The following is a 14590-nucleotide window of genomic DNA, read 5'->3' on the forward strand; positions in this document are numbered from 1 at the left end:
ATTTGGCCTGTCCTCTTGCTGACAAGGGCTTCTGCCCTCTCTGCCACACAAGCACCGCAGCTTCACCCTTTTCTAAACTACAGCTAGGCTTGTGGCACAGGCTGTACCAGGATATTGAACAGGTCGAGAGCAGGAATTTTATGCAAAAAAAAGCAAGCCACAGGACAGGAATTAATGATACAAAGGGAAGGACACTGCAGTGTAAACTCAAATTTGGGTAGTGTTAAGCTTGTGAATGAAGGCATTCATAAATGCACTGAACTGAGACGTGAGGGACGTGATGAGGCATTTTGCAGCTGGTTTTACAGCAGGAATGAAGATCTGAGATATAAGCAAAGGATCTAGCTGTTGCTTTTTCAGGGGGAAAGATTCAAGGCAATTTCTGTGACTGAAATTTGATCTGGCTGGCAAGCCAAAATCGCTGTCACAGGTATAGGGAGAACGAGCTGGTAGGAAAAGACATAAATGAGATGATACCGCTGCATAGATACATGGCGTACCTTCATCCTGGCTGCTATCTACAATCTTGGTCATTCAATCTCAGAAAAGATGTAATAGAACCAGAAAGGCAGCAGAGAGGAGCCAAGGGTGTGCGGAGGTGTGTGACGTCTGCCACGTGAGAGGAGATTGAGTGGGCTGTGCTTTCTCCTACAATTCAGGCAGCGGGTTGGAAGGAAGCTTTGGAAGGCTTTGTGACACAGCGCGCATGGCATTGCAGGAGTTGTCATCAGTGTGAGATCAGAAAGGGACTGGACAAACTGATGGTGGGGATACGTGCCAGTGGTGTGGTGCGATGCAGCCCCAGGAGCCCTGGGGAGCAGATCGCACAGCTGGGTGGTGCAGCCCGCACCAAAGCTCTTTCTGCCAGAAGGCTTGGCCAGCCCTGAGGCAGATCCTGCTGGTTGCAGGAAGGTGGTGCTGAGAAGAAAGAGAATGTGATATCACAGCAAGTTTTTACATAGTCCCCAGTGGGCTCTGCTCCCCAGAGGGAAGTCTGGTCTGAAGCCTGGCATGCAGGTCAAAGTCCTTGCAGCAGCTGGGATCTCTGAGTGCTGCTGCAGGTATTTGTGCTTCTGGAAACCTTGTACTATGTGGGTTTGTTTTTTTTTTTCCCCATCACAGTCAGCAGATAAAGGCGCACCTGATTATTTTGTTTGTTTTATAGCAGCCACCCTCAGGTCTCAATTTGTTCAGTTTATTGGGTGAAAATTTGGGCTAGAGACCCATAGTCAGGCAGGCCTTAGGATGGCAAAGAGGACACAGCTGTATGGGCAGAGGCTGCTCCAGCAGTTAGTGCTGGAGCCAGAGAATGGGTGCTGGCCCTGTTGGGTTTACCAGAAGGGTGGCAAGGCAGAAAAATCAGTGCAGATGGGAGCATGCTCCACTCCAGGGCCTGACGCTGGCCCCATTTTCCAGAGCTGCTCTTCTGGTGTCAAAGCCCTGGCACAGTTTGCTTTCACAGTACTCCAAGGAGTAAGAGATGCAATAAGCCACGTTTCTTATGTCCAGCCCCAGGAGCCGGGACATGCTGAACCACCTGGGGGCTGCGAGATGGTGATTTGTCTGCCTCCTGCAGCTGTATTCTCTGTTACAGGATCACTTTTTTATTATTTTTTTTTTATGTCAAGGTTGACAATCTGCAATTACCTTCATGGGAAAGAGATTTCCAAATGCAGATGGCTCTTTAATGTATCAGGAATAATCCTAGGAAGTTCCAGTGGCTGGAGGCTGAAACCAGACACATTCAGATGAGGAATAACACACTTGGAGGCTAATTAACCATGGGAGCAATTTGCTTAAGGTTGCAGTGGGTGCTCGGGGACTGGCGAGCAATGGATCAGGACAAGAGATGTATTCCCGAGACGTGCCCACGCTCAGATGAGGGTTGTGAGATGCCTGGGGAGGTACTCTAAGAGGTCAGACACGAGTTGGGGTTTCACAGCACAGAGGTTTGGGGGCAGAGGCAGTGCAGCAGCCCTCCTGCCCTGTCCTCAGGGTGCTGCCCTGTGTCACACCAGCAGTTCCTTTCTGGGCTTCCAGCTGCTCTGGGTGTCTGATCCAAGCCCCACCAGATTTTGAGGATGCTGAAACTTGTTGGGATTTCTGCTGTGTGGAAGCCCAGCCACATCGCAGTATCTGGGGTCGGCCACCCCACGCTTGTCCCTCTGCTCCTAGGGGTGACTCTCTGCACGTGCACCGTGGCGTCGGTCGGTGCTCGCAGAGCCCAGGCTCAGGAGGATGGCAGATTTACTGCACCGGCACGGAGCATCTGGGCGGCACATGTGCAGGGGAGCTGATCCATGCCGGAAGCCTCTGGACCGCTCTGCCTGCGTGGTGCTGCACATGTGCGCATCGTGCGCTCCAGGAAATCCCAGGCAGACGTGTGCCAGCACTGGTCGGACTGCAGGGCTGTACGGAGCTTCACTGGCCTCAAAATCCACGGCTCGAGCAGTACAGGTGCTAGAGGAATAAAGGGATTACTAACATCTGTATTCCTGAGCTGCAGATAATCAAGTACCTGTGCATCACTTGGTCTCCACCTGCCCCAGGCTTTCATCTCCAGCCCCAGCAGTACAGCTTGTTGGCTGTTGAGCTGATCCCGGTTCCCTTTGGAGGGTAGAGGCCAACACCCAAGTTATCTGGGATGCCCCAGGCACAACTCCATCATTAAGGCAGGGCCCAAAGCTTTAGCAGGACATTTTGGTCTTCTTTCTGTGAAAATCTCAATAAAAAGGCAGAAAAAAAGAAACAGGAAAAAAAAAATCCAGAAATCAAAATTTGAGCTAGATATGCATCTTTTACGTTAAGATTTAAAAATGACTAGAAATATTCAATTTATTTCACTTTTATGGAGATAGAAGAGGAAAACTGAGCAATCCAGGACCTTTTCTTTGAAGCCTTTGGTCTGCAGAATGCTGCTTGTGTCCTAGAACAAAATTTTCCCAGGAGCTTATTAACAAGAAGTCAATTATTTTCCCTGGGAGATGGGGCAGGCAGAAGCAATGCTTCTGCTCCAGGGGTGCTGGCTGTTGTTGGGGGGTTGCTTTGCTTTCAGTCCCTGCACAAAGTCCGGTGTGGTGGGTGTGCAAGGGGTGAGTTTTGCAGAAGAGCAGCCTCAGGGGCACCTCCATGGAGATGGGTACAGAAGCCCCTTTTCCCCTTAAGCCAGACACCCTGTGCATGCAGCACAGATTTCATGCTTTGTGCTCCCTCCCTGTGCAGCTGGGGGGAGATGTCCCCAGTGCCACCGCTCCAACCATGCCCTGGGAGAGACACGAAGCAGCACTGAGGAGCAACCCTGGGAACTGACAGCCCCTGCCCTGCTGGGCAGCGGGAGCAGCAGCACATCAGCGCTATTACAGCGTGTTATTGTTTTTCCATTTCTAATTGTGTCTCTTCCCTCCTGTCCACAGGGATTTATTACCTCTGCCTTTGCCAGTGTCCTCTTATGCTTCACAGGGTCCAGCTGCCCTTTTGTCCCAGCCTGTAATTGACCATCGTCATTAATTTAAAGTCGGAATGATTGTTTCCGAGCTATATTTAGGCTGAAGTTGCTGCTCTTGTTTCAGACCTGATTAGAGGCTCGTGTGCTGCAAAGCTTGCTGCTGTTCCCTTCCTCGCCAGCTGCTCTGATCAGAGGTCTCCCCTCTCCCCACAAACCTTCCCCTTTCCCTCCCACCCTCGTTGCAGGCCTGGGGGGGCTGTAGGACTCGCAGCTCCTTTCCCTGGAGCAGCTCCTGGATCTCCGTGCACCAAAGAGCATCATCAGGTTCTCTTGGCCAAACTGATGGCTGAATCCCCTGTTCTCTAAAAAACGGAGCCCAGGAAAGAACACCAGAACAAGGCCAGCATGTAGCAGTGCTTGTCCAGCCTTTCCTCCCATCCTCCAACACTCAGGGGCTTCCCGAGCTGGGGGTGGCACCTTTGCATCTAATAGCTTTGCTGGGTTTTAATCCCACTAATTTTCCCTGTCCCAGCTTGAGTCCAGGAAGGGGTCCCTCATCTTAAATACATGTTGGGTGAAGAAGTGTCTCTTTCTAAGATGGGCGGTTAAAGCTTTTTCTCTAATCAGTGTTGAAAGCTGTTGCTTTCATAGAACTAACTACATACCCAAGACCTTGTCCCTAACTGCTGCTGTCTTCAGAGAGACCCCCACCTGTCCCAAAACAGTGCTGTGCTCACTACAAGCATTTGAATTAAATATGATTTATTCTTTCAGTTAAAGGATGCACAGATCTCATCGGAAAGGATCTGACCACACCGTGAGCATGGTGACCATCTCTGGGATCCTGTAATGTAGGATGGGCATCGGCTGTTTTCACATTGCCCCCGTGCTTATGGACGCCTGTAACAACACTGGGCTTATTTCCTTTCTTCCTCTGTTTCCCACAGGTTCATGAAAGTGGCTGGCAGCACGGTGGATGCTGTTACCTGGCAACAGTAGGTATTCACCATTCCTCCTGCTTTCCTGCACTAACCGCAGCGATCTGACCACGTCCAGGGCAGGACTAATGGGCTGGCTGGGTGGGGAAGGGGGCAGATCGCGGGAGCCACCTCTGCTGTGCTTGCACTGCCTTTAAATAGGAAAAGGAGGCACTGCCCCTCCTTCTGGGGCCTCTGGAGCAAACAGAGGAGGGGATGTGTCCACCTCTACCACTGTGCATGAGGCAGAGGCCAAAACCACCTGCCCGCAGGAAACCAAGCCCTGCTGCGGAGCGCTGCATCCACAGCTTGGGGTGCTGGATGGGGTGGGGAGGAGAGGGAGGGGAAAGATGCATGTGGTGGATCCAGGGGACTGCCTGGGAGCCCTTTTCCTTCCTCCCCATGACCACTGGCCCAAAACTAAGCTGGGGGCGCTCTCCTTTGAAAGCAGAGGGCAGGGTGAGACCCTTTGTTTCCTAAAAAATTGTATTTGCTCTGGTACTTTGGGCACAGGAGCTGGGGTCTCAGTTCCTGGGTGGGTCCTCAGCAGCCAGCGCTCTGGGGGTACTCAGGGGGTTGCTGGAGCAGAGCAGCATGGCAATTCAGGGCTCCCTGGCCAGGGTGCAAAGGCATCTGCTCCACTCCTGCAGATCCCACTTGCTCTCACAAACCCATCTGGAGACCTGCAGAAAAGAGCTCGGAGGCTTTTAAGACACAAGGATACCTTGTGAGCGCACCCGGGGTCTCTGTGCCATTGCGTGAGCCTGGGAGCCTCCTGCAAAAGCAACGTCTGCATCTGAGAGTGGTTTACGGCCGTGGAGCCGGCTGGCACCCGGCAGGTGCCGTTCCTCGGGGAGCTGGGGCTGCGGCGCTGTGCCGTGCGGCTTCCCTGCAGCAGCAGCAGCTCGGTGCGAGCGGGGCAGCGGGGTAGCAGAGCGCTTGGAGCAGGATTTGTGTTACTTACAGGCTCACGCTGTGCAATGATGATCTATGTCTCAGCTGGGAGTTTGCTTTTCATGATTACACGATGTGCTGATCGCATTTACTTAGTCCAGGAATTCGCTTGCTGAAACGGGGCTTGATGGCTGGGCCAAGCCCTTGGATGAGCTGCAGGAACAAACGTCCAGCCTTCGCGCAGGGAAACTGCAGCCCGGCGTGCAGGGAACTGCCCGCACGACGCCTTGCAAACCCTTCCTGGCAGGAGCAGGGCAAGGTGCAGCAGGCAGGGCGGATGGCACAGCCCCTGCAGGCAGGCAGAGCAGCCAGGACATGGCATGCTTAAAGCTTCCACCCAAGCACAGGAGCTGCTTCTCCCCCGGCCCGGGTTTCCAGCTCGGGAGGGTTGCACCCGTATGCTTTTGTGAGGACTGGCAATGGCCACGGCTCCAATCTGGGCTTCTGTACTGTTTATGAGTAAATGTCAAAACAGTGTCTCATCCCTCTGCTCCAAACAGCAAAACAAAACAAAACAAGGTCCTTTGTATCCAAGAAGAAAATTATTAGCAGGAAACTGAACTGCTGTCTAACTGCAAGCACGAGCCTTTCTGTTCCAAACCCTAGCGTCCTCCCGGGATATTGGTAATAAATTTGTCAAATCTGCTATTCCTTTGAAAAGGTTGTGCTCCATCCAGAGAGGGAATTGAGTGGGGAATATGTTGCAGGGATCCCTATCATCTGTGCGAAAACACACGACTGTTCCCTCTTCTTGAAATACATCTGACAGAGAAGTGACACTGGGTGTAAATAAGCAGACTTGCCAGCCTTTCTTAGTATGGTTTCACTTACATATGTAACTCAGCATGTGTGCCTCCCTCTTCAGAAGTAATGTGTTGCTGGAGAGGGATGTGTGAATGGCTTAGAAATGCTCAGGGAATTTCCACTAGCAGAGGGTGTGGCAGGTGGGACTGACAGTGGCTCGGAGAGTTTTGGCGTTTCTCGTGCAATTTAGTTTATGTTTGGTTAGGAGTAAATGCTCGGTTTATTGCAGACCCCCTCTGCCTCTGGAAGCACGTTTCCACCGCTCAGAAACCTTCCCAAAGCTGTATCTCCTCTTGGCTCTGCTCCGGAGCTCGGTGTTCCTGCACACGTTCAAGATTCATTGCCTCCTTAACCTGCAGCCGTGCCTTGGGCCCATTCCTGTGCGTGGCTGCGTGGCTGGTTTTCCATCTCAAGTGCTGTGCACGGCTCCAAGTTCAGCTAATTTAATGGGCAAATTCCCTTTGTGCAGCACTCAAATCCCCATTAATTGTGGGGAAGGTAAATGCTCACGTCTTCAAAGCCAGTGGACAGCTGTCCCTTTAGATCTTTGGAGAATACCATGTTACCTTCCAGGATGGAAACTCACCCACATTATATGGCAAAGCAGCGGTGCCAAGCACACAGACATGCGTGGGATGCTACTTAAAGTGCTTTAATTGGGTTGGGTTTGGATGACATCCCTTCTGGCCTCGATACGTGGAATATTCAGGCAGAGATGCTCCTGAGGTGGCAGCGGTGGCAGGACCCGTGCCCCTCTTTGGGGAGATGCTCAGGGACGGGGCCACCCGTGTCGGCAGAGGTGTCCCGGTCTGGTGGCAGCCGGGTGTGATGCTGACGGCCGGGTTGGCCCCGCTCGTGTCCCCGACAGGCCCTAATTCCGAGCAGACTCTCCCCGTAGCGGCAGGCAACAAAGTAGATCCGGAAATTCCTGAGCTTTGGGAAGTGGGCTTTAATGTAATTAGCTGCAACAGAAGAAGAGGTCAGATAATAGGGGCAAAGGTTTCTCTTTAAAATGAAAGGGGAGGTAAATGAAACCAGCTGCCCAGGAGCCAGTGCACTGCCTTCATTAAGTATGGTTCGGTGCTTGTGGTGCCAGCAGAAAGCTGTGGATCCTTCCAGAAAAGCATTGCAGGGGTGGCAGGAGGCGCAGGGGTGGCAGGGCAGGGGCGTGCTGCCAGCCCCTCTCCGGCACCGGGGCACCTCCAGCTCAGCCGTGCCCCATTGTGCTCCCTGCAGTGCTTTTTGGTGGGCTGCTGCCTTTTCTTTGCTCCCAGGCTGTGGCTGCAGCTAGGTTTTAGGGCCAGGCACGGGGTGCTGGCACAGGCCGTGGCTCACCCCATTGCTGGGTCCTGCCCATGATGCTGTGTCTGCCTCCGGGGCGATACAGTGGGGCCTCCCCCAGCACACTGTGCTGAGCCCCTCCTGGGTTCCTGTGGTATATCTGAAGGGGGTTTTCCAGCAGTGGGGTACCCCTTGCTCTGCAATGGGCTCAGCTCTGTACAGCACACCGATCCCTGGGACACCCAAGGAGGCTGCACGTGGCCCTTCCTCAGAGATATGTCTCATCCAGACTTTATTTGCTCCATCCCTCTTTTCCTTAGCCGGCCCTTGTATTCCTGTGGATAGGTAGATAGCCTGTCTGCAGGGATGGAGCATCGACCTGGGGACACACTGAGCCAGCCCTGAGTGCAGTCGCACTACCTAGTGCTCCCTGTACCAGGAGAAACCATGTGCTCTGTGCCCGTGCATCCTTCAGGGCCAGCACCGGTGCCATGCCATACCCAGAACCCATCCATCAGCCTGGGCTGGAGCTGTTCTGCTTCTCCCTGAGCCTCCAGAGACCCTGTGCTGCTCTGGGGGGGGGACCTGACCATGCATCTCCTTTGGCCTCAGACCTCAGCAGAGGGGCTGCAGCCCTGGTGCTGCCTCTGCCCCTGCCTGTGCATGGTGCTGTTTCTGCTGCTGCTGCCCGGGGACGTGCTCGGCAGCGCCGGGGCTCTGCAGCTGCTGCTGGCGGTTTCGAAGGTTGGAGCGTTGTGGCTGTTTGGGGTTTTTTGTTTTGTTTTGTTGTAAGTCAAGTGCACTGAGTCATTGTGAATATCAGAAAAGCTGCAGCCTGTGCTCTTGGGAATCATCCACGCCTAACGCTCGCTTCTTCTGCTTTGAGGATCTGTCGCTTGTTTGCGTTCTGTGCAGATTTCTGTGCTGCCCTAGCTGACAGCTGAGGTTCTCTAAAGGAAATGCACTAACGTGCCACTAAGCCTACAGCCGCAGATGACCCCCCTGTCATCAGTGTACTTCCCTGGTACCAAAGCAGCACAGTCACCCACACCTCTCCTCTCACAGGGCTTGTGCAACTGGTGCCATTTTTCCTCCTAACCAGTTTGGAGGTGTTGAAAGGACTTGTTGTTGTCCCAAAACTTGCAAGGCAGATCTGCAAGAGGTCTCTGGCAACCTCAGAAAAATCTTGGGACTGTCTCCAGGCTCCATGAAAAAACCCAAAGCCACAGTGCTGCCCTCCTTGCTGCCCCGAGGGGTGAGCTGTTAGCAAGGTTTCCTGGGATCAAAGCAGGTTGATTTCTGCTTTTCATCCCTGCACCAACCCCAATTTCTCTGGCTGGTTAATGCAGGTGTGAAATAACTGTGAGTAACTCTGCCCCAGGACTTAAAGGTTAAAGCCGAGATCTTGTCCCCTGCTGGCAGCAGAGCTGTAGGTGAGAGCACACCTTGCTGGAGGAGGATCTGACCATGGGGTGCCAGCTTGCCTTTGGTTTCTGAGGGTCTCTTCTGGGCTCTGAGATTGCATTGGTTTTACAAGCTGAGCCCACGGGCTGAGGTCTCACAAACTCCATCCTCTCCCACTTCACACAACCTCCCTTTTACAGCCCTGCAGCCAGTTTTCAGCCCAGGTGATGCGTGTTTTTTTTTGTCCACAGCAGTCCAAAAAATCGTTTCTGTTCAGTTCTTAAGTGCTGTAGTAAAATCCAAACATCTGCCATCCCCAGAGTCCACTGCTTTGTAATTTTGTCTTAAAAAGTGATCTCTGTAAGCCCCCTGGCTGCCTGCTGCTCAGACCCGCTGTCCTCTCGGCAGTCAGCAGCTCGGTGAGCGATGGCAAGCGCTTCCCAAGCCCCCCACCCGGAGATAATCTCTGCCCTTGCAGTCAGCACAGATGTGCCAAAATTTTCTTCCCTATTTCCCCCTGATACAAAACTCTGGGGTGAAGCCAGGGTCTGGCTGGCACGGTCCTGACTTTCACTGCGGGACACAGCTGGAACCACGCACCTGGGAGAGGATTTGCAGAGCAGACCTTTGGTGTTTAGGGCATCTGCAAGCTGAGCTGTAATTCGTTCCTGCTCTGGGCTGGCCAGTGCTGGCTGCTCTCTCCCTGCAGCCCTGCACAGCTCCAAGCTTACCCTGTTACCTATCACTGGGTCGGAGCAGTGAGAGGCAAGAATCCTCTCTGAGCGTTCGTGCATGTTGCACGTGTGCCGTGTATTCAGGCTGAGGCTGATTTAGGCTGCAGCATCCTTTGGGGGGGCTCCTGCCCTCACCTTCCTGCACTCGCGTAGAGAGGGGTTTGCTGACAGCGTCTCTGCAAGGAAACGTTGCTGCTGCCTCTCGTCTCTGCTGGTCCTGGTCCTAGAGAGACAGCAACGTTCAGCACCAGGCTGTCCAGTGTTCACAAGGGTCTCGCTGTGGGTGAGATGCTTGTCACATGGGAATCACCCTGTGAAGGAGCAGGCACCTCCTGAAAGGGGAATCTGCCTTTCTTCAGACCCCAGGACACTGAGGGCAGCATGCAGTACGTACCCACCTGTCTGCAGCAGCGTCACCCACAAGATGTGTTACCAAAAAGCCCAGCTGCACTCTTCTGTGTTTATCTCCAAGCTCTGAGCCCTGAGGAAACCTCTTTGCCATTTTTCCAGCTGCAGTGCCAAGGGCGGTAGGGCAGCCCATGGCAAACCCCCCTACCGCTCCCCAGCGTGCCCTGAAAACACCCATGGGGGCAGGTACAGGTGCTGTAAGGTTCTTGCTCCATCACCTCCTTGCTGAGGTGCTGTGCAAGGGGTGAAGGACCCACATAACTCAGATTAACACTAGCCCCCCCCCAGACACTGTTATCCCCCTGCTCCTGCGTCACCCGGCATGGCTCCGACGTGCGCCGGGGCTCGCTGCTGCACACTGCGGATCCGGGGGGGGGGGGAAGTTCACAGAGCTGCTCTTGCAAAAACCATTTATCAGCCAAAGGGCTGTCCCTGGGGTATGTCAGTGCACACTGCAGCAGGTGTCCTGGTGTCACCAGCAGCCCCTGGGACAGCTGCAAGGGGTGCCACTGCTCCTCGTGTGGCAACAGAGGTGCCAGCCCTGGACACTCATCCAGGAGCCTCCAAACAAGGGACGTTTGCACCCCAGGGCAGCCTGCTTCACCTTATATCCCGGAGCCAGGAGCCAGCACTGAGGCATTTCAAAGCCTTCCTCCCACACTTGGAGACAGCTGATTCAGATTATGATTGGCAGCACTAGAGCCGTGTTTTATGTAAGCAAGCACATGGAGAGCAGGAACCAGCCCGCTGGATAGGAAGCGCTCTGTGCCATTTCCAGGCCAGCAGGGATCCCTGCAGGAGCAGGACTTCCCTGCAGCATCTGCAGGGGGGATGCAGGGCAGGACGCTGCCTTTCTGCAGAGGGGCACACGGCTGTGGGCTGTGCTGGGATGGAGAATGAGGAAAGTACTGGGAGCAGGGTTTGCACTGGTGCCCTGGATCCCAAGCCTGTGGACCCCAACGTCACCAGTCCTTGCTCAGAAACACCGGCAGGGCTTAGCCAGGAGGGTGCTGGTGCTCAGAGCAGAAGGGAGTGCAGTCTGATGGTCTCCAGGAGCAATGTCAGTGCCTCCATCTCCTCCCAGGGTGCCCTGAACTTCCTTTTCCCAGTGTGTCTCAGAGAGTGTTTTGCTGTTAGGGATCCTTCTCCTGGGTGTCTATGTAGTGATCGCCCTTCATTTAAGCCATTAGATGTGTATCTCTCTTTTGACATCCCATAAAAGCAATCTTCCTGGTAACAAGGAGGCTGGCCCCCTTGTGCATGTGCCTTTGGAAGCAGAGGGGAGGGTGCTGGTCCTTCAGCAGCCCTGGGTGCTGTCAGTGCTCTTCTGGGTGTAGCTGATGCTGGAGGAGCAGGGGACAGAGCACCAAGCCTGCAGAGAGGAGCCCAGGAGCTCCTAGGTGCATCCTAGGTGTGCTATCACAGGCATTGTGTCTGAGTCCCCTTCTGTGGGCTCTCAGTGCAGAAGGTGCTGCAAAACCATTGGTGTTTTGCTCCTGTCCCTTTGCATTCTGCTCCCAGCACCTCTCTTTCACCAGCAATAGATAAGCAAAACTTGCCGTGGTTTCTGCAGCATGTAATACTCTGTATGCAGGGTGCAACCGCCTCACACCACTCCAGAGACCAAAAGTATCTGCTAGACACAGCCACAGACAAAGGGTACAGGCAGGGTCTCTCCTTGAGGGAAAAAGGCTTCTTGGCGCAGGACAGGAGGATGTGGGCTGGGGCAGAGCTCCTGCCAGTGGTCTGACTCTCGCCTTCTTTTTTTCCTTCCAGTTACTACATCGATGGTCGGGTGGCCAAAGTGACTGACTTCCTGAAAACGCGCCTGCTAGACACGCTGTCCGACCAGATCAGGAAAATCCAGAAAGTGCGTGAGTGCAAAGGGTCTGCACGGCGAGAGGCCACGTGCCCACGGTGCTGCAGCTCAGCACCCCAGCCTGGCACCGCTCGGGGCCCCGTGGGGCTGGCGCAGCACCCAGGTGCTTGTGGGGAAGGACGGGGGCAGCCAACAGGAGTGCCCAGGGACAGGAGGGGAGATGGGGCAGCACCACGGCCAGCCCCGAGCAGGATGTGTAGGGCATCAGGAGGGAAGGTGTGCCAGGATGAGGCTGGACATGTGGGCAGGCGCTGCTGTGCAAAGCCTTTCTAAAGCAATCCACTCTCTGGGGTCTTCCACCCAAAAAGGGAGCAGCATATAGAGTGAGTATCCTCCAAACCATGCTCCCCAGGAAGAGGAGAGGACCAGGAGGAACCAAATCAGCCAGATGATGACCACAGCCTTGCCTGCAGGGCAGTGGCTCAGGAGAGGACTCGTCCTGATCCCTGCTCTCTGCCCGTGCATAAAGCACTGCTTGTGACGCTGTGACTGCTGCAATTCCAGGGCGATGTTCGCTAGCAGAGAATCACGGTCACTATGAACAACTGTTTTTTTCCCCCAATGATCGTGTTTTGACTGTGTTATAAAACCCAGCTGTTGCTGTGTCGCAGCCCGCAGCCCTGGCTAGCGCAACGCGCAGCGAGCCTTCCCGTCCCCGCCGGCCAGGGATGGCTCCGGCTGCAGCCCCCGTGCATGGGACGGGGGCTTCGAGGGGTCCCTAATTTGTCTGCTGTAGGCACCAGGGCTGTGGCCTCGCCAGCACAGCTGCCAGTCCGGTAGCTAATGAGGAACACGTATTAACTGGGGAGGTGATTAAGGACTAGGGGACATGTCCGTCCGCTTGTCTTGTCTAGGTTTTCATCCCATACCAGTCACCACGCTGCTGTAATTCCTGCAGGGAGAGACCATAGGATGAGTAAACAACTCGAAGAGGCCCCGGGAAAGGGGATGTGATGGTCGGCACAGCAAAACTGGGGGAGAGGAGCTGCTTGCCGAGTCTTCCAGCACAAGCTGGGAATGAGCCCGGCATGCGAGTGACCCTCCCATGGCAGGGAGCACGGGATGGGTATGGGGGCGAGCACGGGGCATCACCCCACCCTGCTCCTGCATGGAACTGGTGGCATGTGTCCCATATTGGCTATGGGGCCACCATGGGGAAGGGCAGGAGACAGCCAGGATGCATTCATGGGCAGCTGGGTGGTAACAGCCCGGCAGGATGGGGCACGAGCTCTGGGGGTCCCTGGTCCCCATCCAGCCCCCAGCCCACAGCAGCGAGGAGCTGCCCACCATCGGGTCTGGGAGAGGGAAGGGCTCTCTCGGGAATGCCAGTGTGGCTGAGCGAAAGCACAGCGCTGGGTGCTAATAGCCTCCAGCTTGGCTTTGAGTCCGTGCATCCTGCCGGGGCTGATTAGAGCAGCTGGGCTTGTCCACTTCCCTGTTTTATTGCTTCCTCTCCGACTGGGGAAGGTGGCGGGCTTAGATAATTACAGGCAGGATGCCAACACCTCTGGGGCTTCAGTCAGGGATGTCGACTCTCGCAGGCTGTGAGTGGGAGGCAGCCCAGAGCTGGCGTATTTAACAGCTTTGAGGGATCCCAGTCCATCCAGCACATTCCAGCGCTCCTCACTAATGGGGCAGGATCCGTCAGGCTGCGCAGCGCGCTCCTCGGGCCGTGGGGCTTGCAGACATCTGGCTGAGGGAGCTCGTGGCCCGGCCTGGAGAAGCAGGGTTGTCAGAAAGGAGAGGGTTTGTCGCATGGTGCCGCAGGTTGTTCGGGCTGGGAGAGGGCAGCTCCTGCCACCTGCGCTGTGTCGTTGTGCCCAGCATCTCGCTGGGGCTCTGAGGGGTGGCAGCGTGCCTGGACATGGACATCCCGGCTGTGCCAGGGACCCTACAGGTGGTGAAGTGGTCCCTGCTTAGCCGTGGTGCTGCCATGCTTGGGGACAGCCACTGTAGTTCCCACCATGCCTTCAAGGGGCTCCAGCACTTGCCCATGATTCTTGAGCCCTTGATGCTCTCATGCTTGGCTGTGGTGCCATGTCCCATGCTGCAGAGAGCGTGTGGGTGCTCCCATGCTGGCAGCCACATCCCCTCCCATCACACGCTGCCAGTGTGCCAACACACTGTCCCCACCTTGGACATAGCCATCCCGTGCTGGAGACAGCAAACCCTGCCCTCCCCAGGGCACGGGAGTGAGGTCTCGTGCTTGCCTTTGTCTCTTGCACAGGTCGTGAACACCTACACGCCGGGCAAGAAGATCTGGCTGGAAGGCATTGGCGCTACCTCGGCCGGCGGCATGAACAACCTCTCCGACTCCTACGCGGCCGGGTTCCTGTGAGTACCGCCCGCTCCCCAGCACCAGGGCGCTGCCACCTGGGTGGGTGCTGCAGCCGGGGGGTCAGCCCTGTGCACAGAGCCCCCCTGCACGCTGCTTCGTGCCCCAGCAGCAGTCTGGGTGCTGCTCTTTTCTCCGTAGCATCCCTATGACCTGTCTGCCCTGCTGCTCTGTGGGAGAGGGGGCTGCCGGGGACCCCACGACAGTACCCCCCATGTGCACACAGGGTGTGGGAGGGAAGGGGAGGCTGTGACCTGAGCTCCCCAAATCTGGGGCTTGCACCCCATGACCCTACCACCCTCTGCCAGCTCAGGAGTACCCGTGCCCTCTTCCCACTGCAGCCTCATGTCCTCGCATGCGTTCACTCCC

The 14590-nt window shown here is 55.4% G+C and overlaps 1 protein-coding gene across 1 annotated transcript in view; it reads left to right on the forward strand.

Moving 5' to 3' along the window:
* The window catches only part of HPSE2 (heparanase 2 (inactive)), a 96689-nt gene that overhangs the window by 72099 nt on the left and 10000 nt on the right, over positions 1 to 14590 (forward strand). The window contains exons 6-8 of the mRNA XM_032191208.1: positions 4393 to 4440; positions 11784 to 11877; positions 14114 to 14220. Coding sequence (XP_032047099.1) covers positions 4393 to 4440; positions 11784 to 11877; positions 14114 to 14220 — 249 coding nt within the window. The remainder of the gene's footprint in view (positions 1 to 4392; positions 4441 to 11783; positions 11878 to 14113; positions 14221 to 14590) is intronic.

This window comes from Aythya fuligula, chromosome 7, assembly GCF_009819795.1.
Source record: "Aythya fuligula isolate bAytFul2 chromosome 7, bAytFul2.pri, whole genome shotgun sequence".
NCBI classification, from domain to species: domain Eukaryota; kingdom Metazoa; phylum Chordata; class Aves; order Anseriformes; family Anatidae; genus Aythya; species Aythya fuligula.